The 26,577-nt window shown below is 38.1% G+C and overlaps 1 protein-coding gene and 1 pseudogene across 2 annotated transcripts in view; both read left to right on the forward strand.

Annotated features, from left to right (window-relative positions):
• ABCA6 (ATP binding cassette subfamily A member 6) overlaps positions 1-25,802 on the forward strand; it is a 61,757-nt gene extending 35,955 nt beyond the window's left edge. For both annotated transcript variants that reach the window (XM_025999652.2, XM_072746735.1), the window contains 17 exons: positions 4,334-4,441; positions 5,263-5,436; positions 5,853-5,966; positions 10,309-10,425; positions 12,359-12,430; positions 13,630-13,721; positions 14,419-14,539; positions 15,588-15,705; positions 16,817-16,908; positions 17,761-17,933; positions 18,590-18,665; positions 18,740-18,834; positions 20,321-20,440; positions 20,638-20,778; positions 21,522-21,601; positions 23,556-23,611; positions 23,981-25,802. In XM_025999652.2, the coding sequence (XP_025855437.2) occupies positions 4,334-4,441; positions 5,263-5,436; positions 5,853-5,966; positions 10,309-10,425; positions 12,359-12,430; positions 13,630-13,721; positions 14,419-14,539; positions 15,588-15,705; positions 16,817-16,908; positions 17,761-17,933; positions 18,590-18,665; positions 18,740-18,834; positions 20,321-20,440; positions 20,638-20,778; positions 21,522-21,601; positions 23,556-23,611; positions 23,981-24,082 (1,851 nt within the window). In that variant the 3' untranslated portion in view covers positions 24,083-25,802. The remainder of the gene's footprint in view (positions 1-4,333; positions 4,442-5,262; positions 5,437-5,852; positions 5,967-10,308; positions 10,426-12,358; positions 12,431-13,629; positions 13,722-14,418; positions 14,540-15,587; positions 15,706-16,816; positions 16,909-17,760; positions 17,934-18,589; positions 18,666-18,739; positions 18,835-20,320; positions 20,441-20,637; positions 20,779-21,521; positions 21,602-23,555; positions 23,612-23,980) is intronic.
• LOC140598022 (protein transport protein Sec24A-like) lies at positions 5,987-7,849 on the forward strand (annotated as a pseudogene).
• Positions 25,803-26,577: the final 775 nt, after the last annotated feature.

Consider the following 26,577-nt stretch of genomic DNA (forward strand, 5'->3'; position numbering starts at 1 on the left):
AGGATCCTGCAGCCTGGGCTCCAGGCACATTGCTTCCTTCCTTTGCCCCTCCAGCCCAGAAGTGACAGTGTCTTCTTGCTTCATCCTTGTTGGCTTCTCTGATCTTTCCACATATGTGATCCTTGCATGAGGATTTTCTTTCTAAGTACTGAAGGTAGCAATGGCTTTCTGGTTAGACCTTGATACTCAAGAGGGATCTCTTAAAGCTGACTCAAACTGTTTCAAACCAAGAGATGGAAGAGAGATAAATAGGATTAGAAATGGAGCCATCAAAAAGGGAAGCCCATTTTGTGACAAAGCGGTTGAATTCGGTTTTGGCTTCACTGCATTTGTGGTGCTGGGGGTATGTGCAAGAGCGGATGGACAGATTATACATGAGCAGCCGGTGATGAACACACGCACCTGTGAGTTGAAGCCACCACTGATCCTTGAGAGCTGGGGCAGGGTAAGGATAGAGGAGTCTGAAGGAACTCTCCAGAAAGTAGAACCAACTGGCAGTAGGAAGACACAGATGATATCTTCTCTTGGTCCTTCAGTTTTCTCATGTCATTACTTGTTTACTCAGAACCAAAACAGACCAGGCCCTACGGTTCCTCTCTTATGTATCCCCAGTGGCACACACCTTTCTTCTCTCATCCATTCTTATGAAAATGGTAATGGATTCTCATACCTGGTGAAATATTCTAATTTATCATTGTAACCTCTAAAGCCTTCAGTAAAGCTTGAGAACTAAAGAATTATTTTGAGACAGGCTACTACACTGCTGAATGTGATTATATCCAAAAAGCAATCCTGTACCTAAGCATAGACCCAGCCTCAGGCAGACACTGATTTGGGGATGTTCAAAGTTCATCTCCTTGCCCGTGGTCTTGGTGGCATCAAATTTTCTTTTTAGCTCTGTTGCTTCAGAACACATTTGACTGGCTGCTGACATCTTCACATAACTATCACCGGGTGAGCAGCGAAAGGCATGCTACTTAGGCCTGAATGATCTATTTCTTCCAGATGGTAATTTCCAAATTATTATTTTTTGTATTGTGGCAAAAATATATAAAATTCACCATCATAACCATTTTAAGTATACAGGTTTTTTTAAAGGATTTTATTTATTTATTTATTCATGAGAGACGGGGGGGGGGGGGCAGAGATGCAGGCAGAGGGAGAAGCAGGCTCCATGCAAGGGAGCCTGATGCAGGACTTGATCCCAGGACTCCAGGATCATGCCCAAGGCAGAAGGCAGGTGCTAAACCGCTGAGCCACCCAGAGATCCCCTTAAGTATACAGTTGAGTAGTGTTAAGTTTATTCCCATTACTGTGAAACAGATCTCTCAAACTTTTTCATCTTGCAGAACTAAAACTTCATACCCATTAATAAGAATGCCCCATTGTCCCCTTCCCCAGGCCCTGGCAATTATCATTCTACTTTCTGTTTCTATTAATTTAACTATTTTTGATACTTATATAAGGACAGTCATATAGTATTTGTTTTTTGTTTTTTGTTTTTTTTGTGACTGGCTTATTTCCCTTAGAATAGTATCTTTGAAATTTATCCACATAGTAACATGTGACAGGATTTCCTTCCTTTTAAACACTGAATAATATTCCTCCATATGTATATACCATGTTTTGTTTATCTGTTCATCTGTTGGTGGACATCTGGGTTGCTTCCACCTCTCGGCTATTATGAATAGTGCTGCTATGAACCTGCATGGGAGGATATCTCTTTGAAACCCTGCTTTCAGTTCTTTTCAGTATACACGCTGAAGTGGGTCCTGAGTTTATTTGATTTCTCTTTTTTTTTCTAGGAGTTAAAGCCCCATGTTAAATGATCAGAAATAATTTCCCCTCCTACCTTCATATATTGATGTTGCTGGATTAAGGCGTACACTTTTTTATTTTATCTTATTTTTAAAAAATATTTTATTTATTTATTTATTTATTTATTTATTTATTTATTTATGGGAGACACAGACAGAACCGAAGACATAGGCAGAGGGAAAAGCAGGCTTCATACAGGGAGCCCGATGTGGGACTCGATCCTGGGACTCCAGGATCATACCCTGGGCCAAAGGCAGGTGCTCAACTGCTGAGCCACCCAGGTGTCCCAAGACTTACACTTTCTTAAAAAATGATTTTATTTATTTGAGACAGAGAGAGAGCACGAGAAGAGAGGAGGGTCTGAGGGAAAGGAAGAAGCAGGGATCCTGATGTGGGGCTTGATCCCAGGATCCTGAGATCATGACCTGAGCCAAAGGCAGACACTTAACTGATTGAGCCACCCGGGTGCCCCACGGTATATACTTTTATTTTGATTTTTCAATAGTTCAAAAAACACATTATTTATGAGAACTACTGTTTGTTTCCTTTTTTAATTTTAATTTTTTGTTAGTTTCAGAGGTAGAATTTAGTGATTTATCAGTTGCGTATAACACCTAGTGCTCATCAAATGCCCTCCTTAATGCCCATCACCTAATTACGCCATCCCTTCACCGACTCCCCCTACCAGCAGCTGCAGTTTTCTATAGTTAAGAACCTCTTTTGGTTTGCCTCCCTCTCTGTTTTCATCTTATTTTATTTGTTATTTTATTTTTTCTTCCCTTCCCCTATGTTCATCTGTTTTGTTTCTTAAATTCTACATATGAGTGAAATCATATGGTATTTGTCTTTCTCTGATTTATTTCACTTAGTATAATACCCTTAGTTTCATCCACATCTGTGCAAATTGCAAAATTTCATTCTCTTTGATGACCAAATAGTATTCCATTGTATATATACCACATCCTCTTTATCCAGTCATTGTCAATGGACTTCTGGGCTCTTTCCATATTTTGGCTATTGTGGACATTGCTCCTATAAACATTGTGGTACATGTGCCCCTTCAAATCCTTTGGATAAACACCTAGTAGTGCTATTCTTCGGTTGTAGGGGAGCTCTGTTTTGTTTTGTTTTGTTTTTTTGGTATATGTTTTTTTTTCTGGAGCTCGATTTGCCAACATATAGCATAACACCCAGTGCTCATCCTGTCAAGTGCCCCCCTCAGTGTCCATCACCCAGTCACCCCATCCCCCCGCCCACCTCCATTTCCAATACCCCTTATTCGTTTCCCAGAGTTAGGAGTCTCTCATGTTCTGTCTCCCTCTCTGATATTTCCCACTCATTTTCTCTCCTTTCCCCTTTATTCCCTTTCACTATTATTTATATTCCCCAAATGAATGAGAACATACACTGTTTGTCCTTCTCCGATTGACTTATTTCACTCAGCATAATACCCTCCAGTTCCATCCACATCGAAGCAAATGGTGGGTATTTGTCGTTTCTAATGGCTGAGGAATATTCCATTGTATACATAAACCACATCTTCTTTATCCATTCATCTTTTGATGGACACCGAGGCTCCTTCCACAGTCTGGCTATTGTGGATATTGCTGCTAGAAACACTGGGGTGCAGGTGTCTCGGTTTTTCACTGCATCTGTAGATTTGAGGTAAATCCCCAACAGTGCAATTGCTGGGTCGTAGGGCAGGTCTATTTTTAACTCTTTGAGGAACCTCCACACAGTTTTCCAGAGTGGCTGCACCAGTTTGCATTCCCACCAGCAGTGTAAGAGGGTTCCCCTTTCTCCACAATCTCGCCAACATCTCTTGTTTCCTGAGTTGTTAATTTTAGCCATTCAGACCCATGTGAGGTGGTATCTCATTATGGTTTTGACTGTATTTCCCTGATGCTGAGTGATGTTGAGCATTTTTTTAATATTTATTTTTCGAGAGAGAGAGAGAGAGAGAGAGAGAGAGGCAGAGACGTAGGCAGAGGGAGAAGCAGGCTCCATGCAGGGAACCCAATGTGGGACTCGATCCCGGATCCCAGGACTCCAGGATCATGCCCTGGGCCAAAGGCACGTGCCAAACTGCTGAGCCATGCAGGGATCCTGATACTGAGCATTTTTTCATGTGTGTGTGTTGTAGGAAGAATTAATACCTATTCTTCTGAAACTGTTTCAAAACATAGAAATGGAAGGAAAACTTACAAACTCATTCTATGAGGCCAACATTACCCTGATCCCAAAACCAGATAAAGACCCCACCAAAAAGGAGAATTGCAGACCAATATCCCTGATGAACATGGATGCAAAAATTCTCAGCAAGATACTAGCTAATAGGATCCAACAGTACATTAAAAGGATTATTCTCTTTTGGTAATCCCACGACCAAGTGGGATTAATTCCTGGGCTGCAAAAGTGACTCAACATCCCCAAATCAATCAATGTGATACACCACATTAGTATTTGTTCCATTTTAAAAATATTCACAGGTTTACAGTACCTTTTATATTTGCAGGATGATGAGATTTTCTCAACTGGGCTGCCGGAAGGTTTCACATTCTTATTTTGGATTGTGTGCAGCATTTCTCCTTACTTCTCCATGAGCAGTATCAGCGATTACAAAGTAAGAGGAGGGGGGAAAAAGAGAAACTTCAAAGACTCCAGTAATTGTGCTTTAAATGCTATGTGTTCAAAACGTTTTCCTGTGAGAAAAGCCTATAAACATATGTTTAATTTAGACAGTACAGTTAAGCATTATTTCTATCAAGTCAGGAACTTTGCTTCTAATAACAGAAAATACTTTTTACTTCAAAATTACAGGACAAATGCAGTTAATTTTACAGGAACTCAAAGTAATCTAAACTTTTAACCGGTACTATTATACAACTTTCAACTACATTATTTCCCAGTGAAAAGGAAAAAAAAAATCATTGACATTTACATTGAGGACCAGATTTAAGACTTAAATACCCTTTCTACTGTGGCAAATAAACTTTTTGGTTATGTTTGTATTTGATCATGTCTGTTATTCAAGGGCAAAACAGTTAAATCAGATTTAGATAAGTCATCTTTCACTATTCTGAGACAGTAACCCCTATAATATATTTGGATAATGAATAATTTATTGTCCTTTGGGCTGCAGAATAATAGGTTTTGAAGGAGGTTTATGCCTTGATTATTATGAGGTCTGCTTTTCTAGTCATTATGCATGAGTTAAAGTGGTGCTGGAAATCAAACCTATAAAATAAAACAATACTCATTTTCACAATGGCCCCATTATGGAATTGGCTCTTTAGACTTCGGATACTAAATAGTATATTCATAATTGAATTATTAAATGATTTAAAATGATTTGAATATATCTGTCTTAAATTCTCTTTGAATATATTTGCTTTGGATTTGGATTTCAACTGAATCTATTTATTTCCTGTGTTTTCTCATCAGAAGAGAGCTAAGTCCCAGCTATGGATCTCAGGCCTCTATCCTTCTGCCTACTGGTTTGGGCAGGCACTGGTGGATATTAGCTTCTTTGTTTTTTTTCTCTTTTCAATGCTTTTATTTTTGTATGTAGCAAGCTTAATGGAAATTTATATCACAAGCGGAATTGTGTTTGCTTTGGTAAGTAACACATTATATTGACAATATCTTAAATTTATGATAAATTATAACATTTGATATTTTCAATAAGCAAGACATTTTCATTTTTATTTTGTCATAAACTAAAACAAAAAAGTTCAAAGTGCATGTACAAAAAATTTTTTAAAAGAATTTTATTTATTTGAGAGAGAGAGAAAGAGAGCACAAGTTGGGCGGGGGCAGAAAGAGAGGGAGAAGCAGACTCCCCACTGAGCAGGAGCCTGATGTGGGGCTCTATCCCAAGACCCTGAGATCATGACTTGAGCCAGAATCAGACACTTAAACGACTGAGCCACTTGGGTACCCCCGCAATAATATATTTAAAAATATTTGTAATTTAATTTTTCCTCTGTTAATATATCAGTGTTTGACCTTGATATAATCTGTATTGTTTTCAGGTTATATTCATGCTCGGTTATGCAGCTTCACTTGTCTTCCTAACATATGTGATATCCTTTATTTTTCGCAAGACGAGAAAAAGTAGTGGCCTTTGGTCATTTTGCATCTATATTGTGAGTACATATATGAACATATGAACAAAGAGTTCTTTTTTTAATCTTTCAGTGTAACATTACATATAGTCACTTTTGCCTTGAGAAATGGGAAAAACTAGTACCTTAAAATTACACCATAGAAAGGAGAACATTCATAGACAACCCTTTGACTAAGGTTTATGGAGAATCTTACAGAAGACTTGTAGTTCAAGATGCTGCTATTAAGTTTATGGATTCTTAAAAATACATGGCTTCCTGGTAACACTAGAATAAAAACTGGCTTTGTAACATTTGACGGGATAATCCATGTCTACAGTCTTAAAGAAATAATTTCAGATATTGAAGATGTTTTTATACATATGCTAGAGAATTTATTAGTAAATCGGAATGAAAGATTCCTGAAAGCCCAAGATGGCTGAAAACTTGGATGGAAATGCACACCAAGACTCTAGAGACTCACAGTGCCTCATCTGAACACTGCAGGTGCCTTTTAGATGATATTCCCAACTAGTGGTCAAATGTCTGTCCTGCAAACACAGTTCTCAACTCTTGGAGTGGGAGTCCTGAAACCATGAGAGAAACCCAACGGAAGGCCATTTGCTAAGAAAATATATCTGTCATCACCTACTGATTTCTATAAAAATTAGATTTTTCTGGTCAGCAGGTAGCTGTTGCTTTATCCCTACTCAATGGACAGTATTCTGTCTCGACCCTTATAGATTGTCTCTCTGTATTCAGCAGGTAGTGTCTATAACCATCCATCTTACCATCATCAGGACAACCCAGTCCAAGCACAGAAGTTAAAAAAGAGGATTAGAGATACCTCACTTAGAAGACTAGCTTGAGTCAGTCATGAGGATTTAGTACACCAAAATCTTTCCATTCATACTCTGCATGGAAACTTTTTTGTTTGGTCAACAATCTTACTGCCTTTGCCTAGTGTAAACTCAGATGCTGGTAAAGATGTCAGTGAAAGAGAGTCTGGCTTAATGGTTGATTTCATTGCAGTCAGCACTTTTGTGTATGTCCAGCAAAGGTAAATGAAGAATTTGTACCCACACTTCATATTTTCTAGTAGTTTCAACTCTGGATGAAGTCTTTTTGGAGTTGATATTCAAGCAATGTCAGGGTTATTGGCCAATATGGTTGTTGACAGGTCTGTTACTGCCAGCCTGAGTGAGGCTTAACATATCCTAGTGAGTACCCTCATGGGCACTCTAAGCTTACTGTTCACCAGTGCTAAGTAATCAGCAACCTGGAGTCATGGCTCCTTTTCATTATGTCATTTCCCACTCCTTTGGTTGGCTCTCCTTAAGCAGAAACCATTCCAGACTGGAACAAATTCACGTCTACATGAATGTATTTTTGCTACGTGTCAAGTGAACAATCAGCTCCTGGTTTACCTTATATTCACTGTTCATCCTGGTTTGTATATAGATTTGACAGTCTCTCAGGTGAAGAGACACTCAACATTAACAGTAGAACCTCAAGCCCTTATCCTTCAGCTTTCATGAAGAAACAAAGCAGAAAAGAAAAAAACAACAGAGCAGAGATGAAACTTTTCTCATGGATGCAGTCTCTGTAGTGATGGTTTGGGTTGGAAAAACTGTTGACAGAATTTTCCCAGCCAAGTTCTAGGATTTCAAAGTGCTTCAGTTCAACAAAATATGAGTTCTTTCCAGAACATGGTATGCTGGAATCTGCCACAACAATAGCTCTTATTGCTTGGCTTACAGAGCAGGGAAAATGTAAATGACTAAAGTCTTGTGAGGGCAGATTTCCTTCAATACATGGGAGAAGGCAAAATAGAGTCTGCATTATAATAGATAGTCTTCTTAATTCTTCTTGCATAATTTTTTAGCTGAAAAAGTATGAAGCTAAAAAAGTTTGACTTTGTTATTTCTTAAGGGAAGGCATACTAGTAAAACACCTGTTCTATGAGGTTTGTGGACTAATGTGAAGATTAAGATGTTCTCACTGTGATATGAACAAATTAGCAAATAAATAACTACAGCTGAGAATTGAACATCTAACTCTGAAACACTTTTTCAGATAGAAATATATCTATCTATGATTGGATGTCCTTTACCTTTGGTATCAACTATTTTTGAATTATTATGGATTAAAATAAGATGAGACACTATCCCAGAGGCAAAGTAAATTTTGAAAAATAAAGATATCTTTGTTTGAAATGTAAAAAGAAAATTATAGTGTTACAGTATAATACATGTTTATAATTTCTAATTATTTTCCCTTTTTTCATATATATATATATATATATTTCGGTGTACTTGTCTATTACATGTTTGTACCATTGAAAAGCTACATACTTATGGAATATTGGAATGTCAGATTTGAAGAAAAATTCAACATCATCTGGTGTAATTCACTTCATTTTTTAGAGAAGAAAAAATTGAGTAACTTGTTCAAGGTCCCATAAAAATCAGTGACAACTCAAGAATAAAAATGAGGTCTCAGACCTTATGTCATTCCTGATGTCAAGAAATATGAAGTAGCAGGATGGTTGACAATAGTAATTTAAAGTTTGTGTTGATCAACATCTTGATGTTAATAGCCTAAATTATACATCATAGTTGTACGTCTTCATGAAGAAGCAGTGTGCAATAATTTTATGCCTGATACAAAGAACTGTTAATTTCATTTAAAATGTGTGTTGAGGATGTGTAATGTGATAATTGATCTTTCATCATGCAGTTAGTATCAACTTAAACTATGCTAGTCTTAAGACTCACAGATATATATAAAAATAAAAATGTATCAGATGATGGTCAGTGCAGTTGTCCTTTTGTGATCTTGGGTATATTTGGAAGGAAAGTATAGGCAAGGTCCCCTCATCATTGAGTGAAGCCACACTCAACTGTTAATTTGTTTCTAGAGTTCAGTGGACTCTCATAGCCCATGGGGTGTGGTCCTTCATGGGTATTTTAGGCCCTTGTCTAATAAGGACATACTTTTCAGCCCATGGTGGACGTATGGTAGCACATCTTCTTAGCACACTGAGCCATAGCATATTTCCTTTGATGCAGTTTGCCATCCTCTCTTGTTCCAGGGGTAAGAAAGGAGGAAAAAAACAACTCACAAAAGAAGAAACATGGAGGCCAGGTAGAATGAGAGGAGTTAGCTAAGGGGACCAGTGGATTTATAGCTATCAAAAATAAGGAGATGGGAGAAAAAATAGACGAGTGTGATGTCATGGAAACCAAGAGGAGGGAACTATGTAAAGGTGGATAATCATGCGATACCTTTGCAGAGAGATTGTGGTGGTTGTAAAATGAGAAAATATTTTTTGGATTTGCCATCTAAAATGCTTATTATACTTACTGAACACTTGATTAAAAATTATTTGGTTTCATTCCCAATTGTCTTTTAAATGTGGTTTACACATTCCCCCCAAACTGTAAATTCACTTAGTAACCACACAACATTCCCCTATGTAACAATCCCAAAGAACAAGATAGTCTTTGGACCTAAAGACTTAGGAATCACACACACATAGGGTTCTGAATCCCAACTTTATCATTCCCTAGCTGTGTGGTCTTGAGGATGTTATTTGTTTCTCTGAACCCTAGATTTCCCATGTGTAAGGAAGGGATAGTAAGAATGACTACATTCTCGAGTTGTGAAGATCAAAGCAAATGATGAATGCTAAATTCTTAATGCCTGGTGTTTGTGTAATATTCAGGGAATTTAGTAGTTACAATTCTTAGTGTTTTTATTATAAATCATACATCAATAAGATCCAGGAAAGGGTCAATACAAGCTCAACACACACTTGTTGGCTGAGAAACTGATCCTTAAAACAGAACAATGAAAAATTATCTTTATCCCCATCCCACATTTACCAGTGTTTTAAAAGAAAATAAGCCCATTGTAATCAAAATACACGGTCTCAATAAAACTGTTTGAAATGGAGAAGAAATGGAGCAGGGATGCCATTTAGAAAGATTTAGTCTGGGTGGGGAGCAGTATGGACCTCTAAAAATAATCACTTGGATAGCTTTCCATCCTATACAGGTTTTTTACATTGTTACCATAATTTCTTTCTTTATCCTATTGTCTTAGATTGCACGTAATGCACTGTCAGGAAGCCTACCTGGTCACTTTAGCCTTTACCTTAATCTACAGATTTTTATCTTAAATTTTTCTGTTGGGTAGCTGAATGTCACATTTATTCTCATTAACAAAAACCTCTCACTTCCCTTCTCCTTCTGAAAGTAGTGAATCTGTATGTGGGAAAATTCTGATATATATAATGAGGACACTTACATCTTAAATATTTTTTCAAATATCATTGGAATCCATACGTCTGAATTGCAATATATTTTAACTTGCCTTGTAGACCTCCATCATCATATTTGACATTGTGCTGATGCACTTCGACTTGCCTGTCTTGATTTCTAGCATGATATTAGTTCCTTTCACTACCATGGGTGGATTTCTGGTTTTTTTGGCACAGGTAAGAAATATTACCAATGGTGTCATTAATTATGAATATGCAGCCTATTAAAGTGCTTCACCCCAAATCTATAAAGACAGAATGAAGGTTAGTGGTTTCTTGGGGTTGGAGTGGGAATGAGAATTGACTGCAAAATGCATGTGAGATATCTCTTTGGGATGATGGAAATGTTACTAAGTTAAATTGTGGTGATGCTCTCCTGACTCCGGAAATTTACTAGAAATCTTTTAATTCAATGCTTAAAATGAGTGAATTTTATGGCATGAAAAATTAACCTCAAGAAAGTTGTTTAAAAATTTTGCCATAGGGATCCCTGGGTGGCGCAGCGGTTTGGCGCCTGCCTTTGGCCCATGGCGCGATTCTGGAGATCCGGGCTCGAATCCCACTTTGGGCTCCTGGTGCATGGAGCCTGCTTATGTCTCTGCCTTTCGCTCTCTCTCTGTGTGTGTGTGACTATCATAATAAATAAAAATTTTAAAAAAATTTTGCCATATGCTCTACGCAAAACATAAGCATTGTTAAATGCGATTTGAAACTAATGCCAGATTGAAAAATGTTGCCTCATTTTTTTAAAAGATTTTATTTATTTATTTGTGAGAGACACACACAGAGAGAGAGATGCAGAGACACAGGCAGAGGGAGAAGCAGGCTCCATGCAGGGAGCCTGATGTGGGACTTGATTCCGGGTCTCCAGGATCACACTTTGGGCTGCAGGCAGTGCTAAACCTCTGTGCCACTGGGGCTGCCCAATGTTGCCTCATTTAATGGGTATTCATTATCCATCATGAGATAAAATAACACACAATTACATTTCTTTATCCAAAAACATATATTAAACAGTATTCTGTGTTAGGCACTGTGCTGGTCACTGGGGACACCTGATGAACAAGATAGCACAGTCCATCCTTTCACAGGGCTTGGTGGAGATGAAGACAGACCTCAAATAAGTCAATGCAAAGGGTTTAAAGGACCCAAAGACGAAGGGCAAAGTGCCAAGGGCAGGATACAAAGCACAGCTAACACGATCTAGAGAGTCAGAGAATTCTTCTGGGGTAAGCAATCCTTAAAAAATCCTGAAGAATGAGTCAGAATCAGTTAGCAGGAGAATGGAGCAGAAGGTAAGTGTGTTCTGTGGAGGGAAGCAAAGGCATTGACGCAGGAAGGACCATTCTTTCCATTTCCATCCAAATGGAAAGAAGTATCCAATGAGATGAACCCAAGAGCTCAGCCAGACACATACTCTAACCCACATCATCCCGAGTGATACTTCAAAGAAAGTAGAGAAAACTGCCCTAATCTTTTGTGTTCTTGGGGATATGGGAAAGCCTTTTGTTTGCAAAAGCACTTTTCCATAAATTGAGCACACTTAGAATTCTCAACTGGGAATTCATTCTTTTGCTTAAAGCATTTTCCCCCTAAGATATAAACAGACCTGCAGAGGGAAGTACATTAACCTAGATCTGTCATACATTTCTTAGGAGGAATGAGTCACTCTCTGAATGCATTGACTGATGAAGAAAGAATAACATGATAGGACTAGTTATTATGGTGGGAGAGTCACCACCAGGGTAGGAGGGGGCCCCGAAAGGCCTCGTGAGGGGTATTTAGGACAAATATTGTGATTCCCTATTATTTTTCACACTGCAGGCTCCTCTTTCTGTTATATTTTCAGTCAACTTGAAGAAAACCTTAAACCAAAGATTAAAGAAAAAAATTGGAAAAGTGGAACAGACATAAATTATTTGTTTACTGAGGGACAGCATTGAGTAGGGGGTCCCCTTTCTTCTCTGCAGGGAATTGTTTGTCACCAGTGCACATAGATGAATCAAGCTTAAGAAGGGAAATATGCAATATGTGGAATTCCATATTATTTAAATGTAAATCATAAAGATGATGAATTTGTATTTAGCTATTTTTCTTTTTGTCTTTACAGAGAACTTACGAGCTAGAATATCTAAACCACAGATATGACCCAAGTGGAGTTGATTTTCTAGTATGCCTAATAGTAAGAAAGCCTTTCTATCTCTCCCTTTTTTATTTTATTTTATTTTATTTTATTTTATTTTATTTTATTTTATTTTATTTTATTTTTTGATGGTTAGCATTTACTATAATAACTATTTGGCTTTGTCTGATGTATGCCAACTTTGAAAGCTTTTAATATAGTCTCAGGATAAGATACAGAATAAGACAATTCAGACATGATTCCAAATCATGAGTTAGCTTTTATGTGCATAAGTGGACTGTGTAGATCCAGAATGTAATATGAAATTAATTTTCATGTTCATTTATCTTGTTTATTGCCACCTGCAAATTTGAGAAAGCTTGTAAGAAATATAGATGCAATATAACTTAAATCATTTGAATTGGAGATAAAAGGGGCAAAGTTGAATATTGAAATAAAAGGGAAAAAGTGATTATGTTGGTATATTTAGGCTGAAGAAAGCTATTGTCTCTGAATACAATGTGTCACTACTTTTCTAGGCATAGGAGCAAATATGGACAGGAATCCCTGCCCCTATGGAGTTTATATCATGGTGGAAAGATAATAAACTAAGATAATAGATAATAAACTAAGTAAATAATATGTATTGTGTCAGATGGGTGGTCAGGAAAAGCCTGGTTGAGAAATAAAGATCTGAAGGGGGCAAGGAGGAAAGCTACAGAGATAGCTTGGGGAAGAGGATTCCAGTAGGAGGGGGCACAAGTGACCTTGGCTTTTCCAGGGTCAGCCAGGAGGCCAGTGTAGTTGTGGCAGAGTGACCAAGGGAAGAGTGGTACAAGGGAAGGTCACAGAAGTCACGGGGTAAAGTGCAGGGTGGATGGCATGGGCTACACAGAGCAGTCTGGGTCACTATAAAGTTATAAGGACTTTAACTTGTCTTTGAGTAACCGAGGAGTCATTGGAGGGTTTTAAGCAAACTACTATGATCAGACTTGTTTTAAAAAAGTAACTCTAGTGACTGTGTTGAGAATAGATGTTTGGGGCAAAGGAAGAAGGGGAAGGAGACTGGGTAGCAAGGTGTTGCAATATTCTAATGAGAAATTATGATGGCCTGGACCTGTCCAGCTGGATTTCTCCCCTAATTTGTAAGAATAGTTCACACGTATTTCACCTGACGACCAGGCCACCAATTTAATTCAGATGTTTAAGTGATATTTGTGAACTTATGCCTATATATAACTGTTTTTCTTTGCTCCTAGCCTTACTTGCAGGCTTTGATATTTGTTTTTATCCTAAGATGCATGGAAACAAAATGTGGAAAGAAAATAATGCGAAAGGATCCCATTTTCAGGTTGGGATAAAAACTTAGTTTCGAACTTAATATCGTATTTTCATGACCTGCACTACGGACCTGTTAATGTGGATTTATATTTACCACGTAAACAGCATGCTGATTTTCATGATGGTCAGTGGGTTGTTGGCTTACTGCTTGGAAATAGGACTCCCAGAGCTCTGCCACTAACCAGCGGAGGGAGGTTTTCAGGTCCTCAGAAATTTAAGGAGTACTCAAATATGCCGATTTCCCATCTATGATGATCATACATCCTTGAACAGAGGAGATGCAATGGAATTGGTTGAGCAACCTAACGTAGTTCAGAGTGTTTCATAAGATGGACATTATACAGGGGCTCTAGGAAGGGTGAACGGTAAAAGATGGTGAGGGCAGATGCCGGGTGTGATTAATTAAGATGGGCTCAGAGTCAACAGAGAAAATGTAGGTGACCTGATTTTTAAAGAAGAAGCAGCCTCTGCTAGCAATTTGGCAAGGGTCAAAGATTCTAACTGGAAGAATGACAACAACAAGAAAGGATTTCTGGTGACAGGGACGGGAATTCTTGGGAAAAGCAGAAGCAGTATTCACAGGGCCATTATCATCACCCATGTATTGAGAAAAAGGATGATGGTGAAATCACAGAGAAGCTGATCTAGGGGGCATCCTCCTCAATAATGAAAAAACCCGTATGTCCTACATTTCATTTTCTCCACAGAATTTCCCCCCAAAGTGGAAGTGCTGGGCCTAATCCAGAAGAACCTGTTGATGAGGATGAAGATGTTAAAGCAGAAAGATTAAGAGCAGCAACTGCCCTGACCACTTCACAAGCAGATGAGGTAGGAAAGCAAGTGACAAAATGGACATTAAGGGACCTATAATTCAAGAACTATCAAGAAGCGAGGTTAATATGCTGGTTTTCGTTTTGCAAGTTTGGAGCTTGGTGCATTTTCGTAATTCTTAAATATGTAGGCTCTCCTTTGGAGTGTCCTGGAAGCTCAAAGAAGAACAGAGAACATAATGGTTTTATCATTCTTTTGAGGAAAAAATGGGCTTTGATAAGTAGAGCTATAACTTCAAAACCAAGAATTTCATAAGTTGGAGAATTTACGTGAGATTTGTTATAAAATGCTGAATAAGGATTGAGATTTGAAGGGTTATTCTTTTATCTGACTTAGATGTTATGATGTGCTCATGAGCTTAGATCATTCTGGGAAGGCCAGTTTCCATGAAGCTATACTCTTTTATTTAGAAGATAGATTTAGGAGATTTATTTTATTTTAAAGATTTTATTCATTTATTAATGAGAGACAAACATACACAGAGAGGCAGAGACATAGGCAGAGGGAGAAGCAGACTCCTCACAGGGAGCCTGATATGGGACTTGATCCTGGATCCCCGGATCACACCCTGAACCGAAGGCAGATGCTCAACTGCTGAGCCACCCAGGTGTCCCAGATTTAGGGGATTTAGAGATATTGCTGACATCAATGAACGCAGGTTACACTTGAAACAAGCAATATTGATTACTGTCAGTTTAAAATGTCCTTTATTTTGGGCACCTGGGTGACTCAGTCCTTTAAGTATCTGACTCTTGGTTTCAACCCAGTTCATTATCTCAGGGTCGTGAGATCGAGCCCCATGTCGGGCTCTGCATTCAGCATGGAATCCGCTTGAGATTCTCTCCCTCTCCCTCTGCCCCTCCCTGCCACGTGCTCTCTCTCTCTCTCTCAAAATAAATGAATGAGTCTTTTTTAAAAAATCGAAAAATGAAATTAAAATATACATTGTTTTATGACATAGAGTAAGAAAGTTCCCAGTCATGAGAATATAGGAACATAAAGTCTCTGAAGCTTAAAAGGAAAATCACACTGTCCTCTATTCCAGAAACCTGTCATAATTGCTAGCTGTCTACACAAAGAGTATGCAGGTCAGAAGAAAAGTTGCTTCTCAAAGAGGAAGAAGAAAATAGCAACAAGAAATCTCTCTCTGTGTGTTAAAAAAGGTTTGGAAGAATCATTTAATTTTATTCACCATCATTTCAGAAATACCTACTGAACATCTCTGTTGTAGGCACCATTGTGAAGCACCCATGTGTGCATTCATTCATTTAACATATTTGTGTGTGTGTGTGTGTGTGTGTGTGTGTGTGTGTATGCCAGGGACTGCTTTGGGTACTGGAATATAATCATCAAAAAAATAGGCAAGGCCCCGTCCTCATGGATTTTACATCCTGAGAGAGGGTCAAAACCCAACAATAACTTATCAATAAAATGGTCAGATATCACATAAGCAAGTTCTAAGTGGAGCATCCGAATATGTGAAATGACACAAATGATTCGGGGCGGCATTCACCCAGGGTTTGGGAAGACCTTTCTGGAGGAGTAACATTTAAGACAAGACCTGCATGATGAGAAGGTGCCTGGATATGTGAGCACAAAGAGATAAGGACACCCAGAATGAGGGCAGAGACTCAGAGCTAGAGCTGCCTTTGGAATGGTCAAGGCACGAAGAAGCAATGGATGCACTGACAGGTAGAATGGAGGAAGTCCAAGACCAGAGCAGGGCCAAATTGGGTACCACTTTGTGAAACAGAGCAAAAGGTTTAGATTTTTATACCAAATTAGTGGAATACCACCAGAGGGGTTTAGTTAACTTTTTATTACCATTTGCATTTTGGAAAAATTAACACATTGGCTATTGTTTGTAAATTTGAGTGGCAGACAAGAGGCTTTTACATTAGTTCAGATAGAGGATGATGGTGGTTTGGATGCAGTAGGGGAATTTGGGATGAAGGAAATGTCTCTGACTTCCCAAGTTTAGGAACCACTTGAACATGTACTCAGCACATCAGCCATCTACTACCAAAAAGAATCTGGCACATTTTTAACTGAAAAAGTAATCTGGAAAAGACTTATTGACATCAAATCCATAAGCTTTTTGCTAATATTTCATATAATTATAAGAGTTAAAGAACATAGTCTGGTGACATGGGTTATATACATATGTTATACATTTCAAAATAATACTGAGGGGTGTACATATCTCAAAAGATTTGAAGAAACAGGTTTATGATAATTCACTTCCCAGACTGATAATCAGTGAGTCTCTTTCAGGTGAAATTTTGGGATTGCTAGGACCCAATGGCGCTGGTAAAAGTTCATCTATTAGAATGATTTCTGGGATCACGAAGCCAACGGCTGGAGAGGTAGAAAGAAATTACAGAATGATTTTCAGTCCTAAAATAGATATTTCATGATATCTGTAGCCTATATCTTTATGATAAATGTAGCCTATATCTTTATGAAACTCTACTTTTAGTAAATTTTAAATAATTTTCTATAGTAAATATATGAGTCTCTATAATATTTATTGGTTTAGCTTTTAAATTTTTGTGTGTATATCTTTTTAATTAAAAAAGCTTTTATTGGGATGCCTGCATAGCTCATGTACCTCATGTAAAAGTTATGTTTTTAAACTGATCTTGGGAGACACCTGGGTGGCTCAGTGGTTGAGGGTCTGCCTTCGGCTCAGGGAGTGATCCCGGGTCTGGGGATCAAATCCCACATCGGGCTCCCTGCGAGGAACCTGCTTCTCCCTCTGCCTGTGTCTCTGCGTCTCTCTCTGTGTCTCTCATGAATAAATATAATTAAAATTAAAAAAATAAAAAAGCTTTTATTGTACAATTATCATACGATGTTATATCAGTTTCATGTGTACAAATAATAGTTTCAATATTTCTATCACTTGCACTGACATAGATTATAAAAGGTAGAATACTAAGTGAAATAAGACAGAGAAAGACAAATACTATATGATTTCACTCATAACGTTTCTTTGATGCTCAAAAAATTTAGCTATCTATTAGCTCTATGTCAGTTTCTTATGTGTGAGTTTGGAGAAAAGGCTACATGTGTTTCTAAAACTGGTTTACCAAAAATAAAATAAATAAAATAAAATAAAATAAAATAAAATAAAATAAAATAAAATAAATAGTATAATAAATATAATATAATATAATATAATATAATATAATAATAAAACTGGTTTACCTTCTTAGGTAGAAGTGAAAGGATGTCGTTCGGGCCATCAGGGAGACAGCCTGGTCAACTTCCTGGGCTACTGTCCTCAGGAGAACGTGCTGTGGCCCAACCTGACAGTGAGGGAACATCTGGAGGTGTTCGCTGCCGTCAAAGGGCTGAGGAAAGGGGACACCACCATGGCCATTTCACGGTAAAGAGGGGTCATGTGATTCCTTTGTGTCCAGAGGCAGGGAGGCTGTTCCACTGATGATGAGTTCACTAATAAAGAATGGAGGGTAGAAATGATGTCTGCACCTTTTCAGGGAATGTCAGCAGTAGAGCAGGGATGCAGGGACAGGAGCTATTCCCTGTATCTTTGGTTGAGGGATCTTTAAAAAAATAATTGTACAGAAGAGTTGACAACATTAAATGAGTGAATAATCATTCATAATCATCCATTTCAGTTTCAAATTCAAAATTCTGGTTATTCCTTGGAACTCTTTTTTTTTTTAATTTTTATTTATTTATGATAGTCACAGAGAGATAGAGAGAGAGGCAGAGACACAGGCAGAGGGAGAAGCAGGCTCCATGCACCGGGAGCCCGACGTGGGATTCGATCCCGGGTCTCCAGGATCGCGCCCTGGGCCAAAGGCAGGCGCCAAACCGCTGCGCCACCCAGGGATCCCCAATTCCTTGGAACTCTTAATGAGATTAAAAATCTTTCATGTTCCAAAATAGTTTTCCTCTTTGATCGTTAGTTTCAGAATAATAGTGCCAACCTTCCCTCTAATGCAATCACTCTTCTGTGGGATTACATTTTCCGAAGATCCTCTCTTGACTTGACATTCTACTCCTGTTTTCCATCAGATTGGTGGATTATTTCAAACTGCATGACCAGCTCAATGTTCAGGCGAAGAAATTAACGGCAGGAGCCACCAGAAAGGTAGGTGTGATATGTGATGTTATTCTGAGAGCTGATGGGGTGGCAGCCAATAAGGTGCTTTTCTTGCCTTCCAGTTGTGTTTTGTGTTGAGCATCCTGGGAAATTCGCCTATCCTGCTTCTGGATGAACCATCAACAGGCCTGGATCCAGCAGGGCAGCAGCAAATGTGGTGAGCCTTATCATAACCCTCAGAGCTGGGAGTATAAACTTCATGTAAAAGTTATGTCTTTAAACTGATCTTGGGAGACACCTGGGTGGCTCAGTGGTTGAAGGTCTGCCTTAGGCTCAGGTCATGATCCTGGGGTCCTGGGATCGAGTCTCATATCAGGTTCCCTGCGAGGATCCTGCTTCTCCTTCTGCCTATGTCTCTGCCTCTCTTTGTATGTCTTTCATGAACAAAAAATGAAATATTAAAAAAAAAACTGATCTTGGATGGGGCACCAAGCTAGCTTGGTTGGTAGAGCATGCAACTCTTGATCTCATGGTTGTGAGTTCAAGACCCATGTTGAATATTTAGCTTACTTAAATTTTTTTTTCTTTATTTAAAAAAAAAAAAAAACCAACCCTGATCTTGGAAAATCGAATCCACTCCTTTCTAATTTAGTGGAGATAATCCATAGGATTAGGAAAATAAATACTTAATACATAGATTCTCTGATGTATCATATTCATGTGGTATTAATGTTAACAAAAAAAAAAAACAACCCTCTAAATATTTTGTTGGAATTTTAAGTCTTATGGTTTAGAGTTTAATTTTTTAAATTATTGAGATATATATAACTGTTTTTTTTAGAGGGTATTAATTTACATAATTTCCCTAATTCATTACTTTTCTCTCCCCTTTACCAAATCTGTCAAATTTGCTTATCCAGTTTTTCTTAGTTTTTGAATTGTTTTTATTTTTCTTTCTAGAATGTTCCATTTGAATCAATAAAATCATCCAGTCCAACTTCATATTTGTGACTGTCTAATAGTTTCCCCTACATCTTTAAAGGACTTTGTTATGGAAATTTTATACAAATATAAAGAGAATCATTTATGAACCCATTATAGCCATGACCTATTTCAACAATTATCCATATAAGGCACAATTTTTTTCATTATACCTCCATCCACTTCCTCTTCTCCACTCTCCTATTAATTTGAAGCAAATTCTAGGCACCCTACCCTTTATAAATATTTCAATTAGTTTCTTCAAAAGATAGAAAAGTTTTCTTTTTCAAAAACGTAATTAGAATACCACTAGCATACCTAAAAATATTGAACATTTTTCTTTATGTTATCAAAAAACCTAATAACTATTCACATTTCTGGTTTTTTAGTAAAAATATGATTTATAAATGTGATTCATGAACTATATTTTACCTTTACAGTTCTCCCTCTAAGTCTCTTTTTTTCCTACCCCCCTCTTGTTTTAGATTTTATTTATTTATTTGACAGATAGAGAGAGAGAGAGAGAGAGAGCACATAAGTAGGCAGAGTGGCAGGCAGAGGGAGAGGGAGAAGCAGACCTCCCCCTGAGCAGGGAGCCCGATACAGGACTCAGTCTCAAGACCCAGAGATCACAACCTGAGCCAAAGGCAGACGCTTAACCAACTGAGCCACCCAGACGTTCCTACCCTTTTCTCACCAGTGATTTTTTTGGCTCATTTTAGGCAGACAATCCAGGCAGCCGTTAAAAACACAGAGAAAGGGGCCCTCCTAACCACCCATTACCTGGCCGAAGTCGAGGCCATATGTGACCGCATCGCTATCATGGTGTCTGGAAGGCTGAGGTGAGTGTCCTTCTGGAGTCTGTGCTTACCCTCAAAGTGAAATGTCCTGTGGAAAGGGCACAATCACTGTGAGCACCTGGAGCCCTTCCTGTCAGCTCACTCAGGGATCCCCCTACCCCTACATTTGAAATTTGAGAATAATGTAAAAAATTGAAGGGGCAATATTTTTTCCAATGTGTTTTCCATCTTGCCCATAGATGCATCGGCTCCACCCAACACCTGAAAAATAAACTTGGCAAGGACTACATTCTAGAACTGAAAGTGAAGGAAATGTCCCAAGTGACTTCGGTTCACAACGAGATTCTGAAGCTTTTCCCACAGGCCGCACAGCAGGAAAGGTGAAGGACCTTCTGATTACGGAGAAACTTGTTGGCTTTACCCACTCAGAGGTTTCTTTAATGCTCTCTGAGAACTTCAAAGTGATTTGACTTCATAATACAAGTTAGGGACCTCTGAAACAGATTTACTGACATTCAGATTTACAGGAGATTTCGGAGTCACCCAGAAAGCTATGTCCCCCAGGAAGACTTGGGGACACCTCATCTGGGCCTCCTCAGCCATCCAAGGCTGATCTCCACCTCAGAGCAGGTCTTGGAAAATTTGGGGGAAAGGAACTTCTCATGCCTGGAGCCCACATGGGACCACAGTCGGACCCTCTGTGGTACCCTCCACAGATCTCCTCTGGCTCTTCTTCTCTCTTAACCTCACATCTCCCTCTCCTTAGCTTTCTGGTGACAAGGATGCAATATTAAATTAAGTAATTAATTGCAGCCTAATTGAAACTGAGCAAAGGGATTAGTTTAGATGTCTGTGTTCAACAACAGCGCAAGGTTTGCATAAACTGAGCATAAATGCAGTTATGCTGGATTATTTCTAGAAGTATCTCCAACAGCCAGCTGCCAAAGGATATTTTAAGAATTTTCCATTGGTCATTTTATTTGTTTTATATGTAAGCCGTACCTTTATTTGCATCACTTTTATTTTCATCAAAGGAAATTGATGTTAATATCAGCATTTATTTTGATGGTCACTTTCTCCCCCTTGAAACTCAAAGTCAAATGTGACTTTTTCGTATTCCCAGGTATTCTTCCCTCTTGGTCTATAAACTGCCTTTGGCAGATGTCTACCCTCTATCTCAGGCCTTCCGCAAATTAGAGGCAGGTAAGAATTGCCACTGTAAAATAAAACTTTTGAAGAATCGGTTCAGAATTAGGTAGTAATTTGGTGGTAGGTAATTGTGTAATACCTTTTTAAAATATGTAAACACTTTTTTAAAATATGTAAATTCTAAGAGGTTTTAAGAATTGTAATGGTAGGTAATGATGGGATTTAACCCCAACTGAGGTTAATCCAGTTCTCTGGAACAAGGTGTATCTCCGGGGCAGGGACTAGAGCTACAGAAAACACACAACTGAGCTTGGCTGGTTTTGCAGTAAATTCATAACATTAACCTCACAAAGCCCCTTAGTGGGGGCTACGTTGCCTGTGGGTGCACAACCCGTTCAGACCAAATGTCCTCAATTACCACTTTGCTCCTCTTTCCTTACACATCTGCCTTCTTCCTGCTTTTCTGCCTCAGTTGATGCCCTCGCTTTACATTTCACCAGTAAAATAAAAGCCACAGAAAACCTTCCACCCATGCATCAGCCTCCCTGTGTCCGAGCTGTGTGTTCTGCTTCCCTGCTGCAGTGAATGAACGGTCTGTGTCCCTCCCTGAGTCCATCCCCTGCATTGTGCATGACTCTTCTTGCCACTCAAAATGATCTGTTTTTTTTTCTTTCCATCATCATTTTTCTGCTTTCAACTGGGCCAATCCCAGCAGCAGACAGTCGTGGAGTATTTCTCACAGTGACGAAGGGCTCCAATTTCAGTGCCAGTCTCTCTACCAGCTGGGAGACCCTGGGTAAAGCTATTGAATCCCTGCTTATCTAAGTGACTCATCTTTAAATGAGGGGTAAGGGGATCCCTGGATGGCTCAGTGCTTTAGGGCCTGCTTTCGGCCCAGGGCGTGATCCTGGAGTCCCAAGATCGAGTCCCACGTTGGGCTCCCTGCATGGAGCCTGCTTCTCCCTCTGCTTGTCTCTCTCTCTCTCTCTCTGTGTGTGTGTGTCTCTCATGAATAAATAAATCTCTTAAAAAAATAAATGAAGGGTAATGTCAGTACCTACTTGGCAGGGTCATTAGGAAGATTACATAAATTCATTTGTAAAGTGTCTAACTATGATTCCCCAGTTGACTCCCTCCACTCTGGACACCCTGACTTCCTGTCTCTTCCTCAATGCTACCAGACACGTGTACTCCGGCTTCAGGACTTTGCACTTGCTGCTGATCCTTCTTCCTGAAATTCTACTACTTCTAGCTTGTTTTCAAGTTTCTGCTCAATTCTTACCTTATAACTGGAGCCAACCCCAACCATCCCGTTAAAAAAGAGTGGCTGGCACTTCCTGCTTTCTCTACCTGATTTATTTATCCTGTGTAGTAGCAATCCTCATTTATTTTATTATACATTTAAGTCCTTGTTTATTTAATGCCCATATGCCTGCCACTAGAATACAGAGTTTTATACACAAAGGTAGGGTTTTGTTTTTCACTGCTGCTCTGTTCCTGGTACCAAGCGTGTCACACACACAGGAGAGTCCCAATGTATGAGTGGTGAACTGTGAATATGGGAATCTGGTGACCAGTCTGATGAGGGTTTCCTGAGAGGGACGCCTAGCATAGAATGCATGGTACAGCAGATAAACTGGCTGAAGACAGTTACCCAGAAGCATGGGGTCCTTTCAAAGGCAGAGGAGTGGGATCGAAATCTTCCTTGTGTGTAAGGATGTGTCAATCAATTCTGTAGTTCCTCAAGGAACTTATGTCTCCCGAGACACACGTACGAGGTAATAGAACATATCAAAATGTAATATGAGAAAATTCGCTTATCAAGATTAATTTAATTTGCATTTATATCAACTATGACTTCATGATTCCCTTCTTTCACCAAGCTTTTGGTTATTCAGTCTTATATTCCATTTATATTAATAGTGGGCATTTTTATTTTGTATGGCTTTGAGAAACTTCTTGGTAATAAATTGTAAGCATCTACTAGTAATCTTTTCTTCCCCCCCAGTGAAACATGACTTTAACCTAGAAGAGTACAGCCTCTCTCAGTGCACATTGGAAAAGGTGGGTCAGCTTTTAGGGTTTGTATCATTCCTGTTAATTTCACGTGAAAATAACATGTGGGGGCATGCATTTTCCTAATAACATAAACAGTCAACTCAGTCAATTAAGTATCTACCTTCAGCTCTGGTCATATCCTAGGTCCTGGATTGAGCCCTGCCTCAGGCTCTCTGCTCAGTGGGGAGCCTGCTTCTCCCTCTCCTCTCTCTTCCCTTTGCTCCTTCCTCTGCCCCCTCATGCTCTCTCTCTCTCAAACAAATAAATAAAATCTTTAAAACAAAAAAAGAAAGAACATAACATGCATATTTCCTATTTATTTGGAAGACAATAAACGTGATCATTCTTTTTCCTTCTGCTTTGTCCCCTATTTAGATATTTTTAGAACTTTCTAAGGAGCAAGAGGTTGGAAATTTTGAAGAAGAAATTGATACAACCATGAGATGGGCACTCCTCTCTCCTTCAGATGACATTTAAAAGCTCAAACCTATTAATCCTTTGTGTCATATAAGCTTACGCCATATGTAATAATTGTCAGTATGTATAATTTTAAAAATCATTAACATCAATATCTGGTATATTTTGTGTATTTAGTTAACAAATGAATAAATGTAAAAATTATTCTCCCTAAATTTAGGAATGGTGGAAAATCTGTGGTAAAGGCAATTCAAAGTATTCATGAAGTTACCTGAAGGGCAGGTGCCAGGTATTGTGGAAATAAAGCCACAAACTTGGGAATTTTTTTGAAGTATAACTTCAAACATGACATATCACTTTGAAATATGACATTTACTAAGAAATTCCCTAGCAGAAATTTATGAGGGATATATTCAACAGCCAGAAGCTAGCGGGATTGCTACACACCAGTTTGGGAGGTATCAGTTTTACGAGTTTGTATTAAGACACAAGTAAAACGCAAGAGTCTTCCTCTGGACCCTTTTCAGAAATTTGAAATTCACAGAGTGAGGAGACCATTGGATTCACACATGAACAAGCGTGTGCATTGGAAAAGCAGTTCGAACATAATTTATGAAAATAAGGGGAGTCACAGCAGCATTTGTTCAAATTTTTAAGATTTTGAATGTGTTACATTATGATTGTGGGGGTACTGATTTTTCTCATCAGCTTATCAGTAGTTTTCTGTGTACAGTTGACCCTCAAACAACACAGGAGTTAGGGTACCAAGCCCCCCCCCATGCAGTAAAAATCCCATATAACTTTTGACTCCCCCAAAACTTAACTACTAATAGCCTACTATTGACCAAGAAGTCTTCCCAATAACATAGTCAATTAACACAGTTTGTATATGTATTATATGCTGTGTTCTTACAATAAGTAAGCTAGAGAAGAGACAATGTAACTAAGAAAATCATAAGGAAAAAGTATATTTACTGTATGGTAAAAAATCCATGTCAGTGAACCTGTGCAGTTAAAATCCATATGGCTCAAGGGTCAGCTATATTTACTACTATTTTAAAATCACTTCCCTCTTAAATATGTACATATGTCTATACACACATGCATAAATCATTTATATTACTAAATTAAAAAAATATGTGTGAGCTTTAAATATAATTTTTCCCCTAAATAACAGTGATTTCATCTTGAATATCATGAGAAAATTTTTTGAAGACCAAACAGTATCCTTGATGCCTTTTTTTTTTTTTTTGGTGTTATGTTATATTACTTAAATTGTCATGCTCTTTGAAGAACATTTGTATAATGGAGAAAAACACAGAAATTAAATAAAATTGAATAAAAGAATCACCATACTTTCTCCACACCAAAAAAACAACAAAAAACAAACAAAACAAAACAAAACAAAACACCAGCTTCTTTTTCTTTAGTGTACTTTTTTATGTAGGTGGAATCACTATAGTATATAATTTCTTAACTAAATATGCATATTTGCTGATATAACATTGAAATTGTTTTAATTTACTTTTAAACTTATGGTGAAGCTTCAGTTTTATATATTTGCATTTTATTCTGTGTTAAATATTTGTATTTTTTCATTTATTTTTGTGTTTTAATCTTTTTCTTATCCATTTTTCATATAATTAAATATTTTATCTGCATATATTACATATGTCATAATTATATCTGGAACACTATGTCTCCAAATCAATGATAAATAATCAATAGCTTACTATTTGTTCAGGATGCCTTAGTACCCTATAAAAGCAAATTTCTATTATAATGAGAGTTGGATTGAAATTATTTCTAAAATTCAAGGAATAGATTCTCTTGTCTCTCTCAAATGTATAAGATCACAACATATATAACCATTTCACATAACAATATGGTGAAATCTTTGCTTATATTCATTGTAAGTTGTAAATTTTCTTAACTGTTGTAGAAATATGTTTACAAAGTACTGAATAACCAATATCAGATATAGCATAAATATTTCAAAAGATTAAACTGGACATGGTTTGCTAAAACCATCATAATATGGTTATTTTTGAAAACTTGGGTTTTTATTAGGAATATGTTCAAGGGCAGATAAACAGGCATGAAAAAAGAAGGAGATTGGAATAAAACAAAAGAAAGGATTTTTTTTTTCAAAAGGAAAAATAGTTTCATCATCTCCAACTCTATTGTAGACAGCCCCTGTGCTGGTTTTGTTCTTTATTTTCCTAGGGAGGCTGACCCTGAGACTGTGGACTGCATCACCAATTCCCTGCTTTCATGGTTGGCTTCCAGTTGGGTCTGATCAATAAAATAGGAAAAAGCAACAATAGATGCAAAGGTGGAAGAGGAGAGAGGTCAGAGGATCTCTTCCCTCCTGGCCTCATTTTAGTTTCAGATCTCAGGTGGTAGATGTATCCCTGCAGGCCTATAACATTTGCCCTCCTCCAGTTACATGCATGTGCTTCTGGTCCCTTTAACACTGTTGACCGCAGGAATGTCCTACTCTCAGCCTCCAGCAATTCATCAGAATTATCATTTAAGGTGTTTTTTTCCTACCA

Source organism: Vulpes vulpes, chromosome 2 (assembly GCF_048418805.1).
Source record: "Vulpes vulpes isolate BD-2025 chromosome 2, VulVul3, whole genome shotgun sequence".
Lineage (NCBI taxonomy): Eukaryota > Metazoa > Chordata > Mammalia > Carnivora > Canidae > Vulpes > Vulpes vulpes.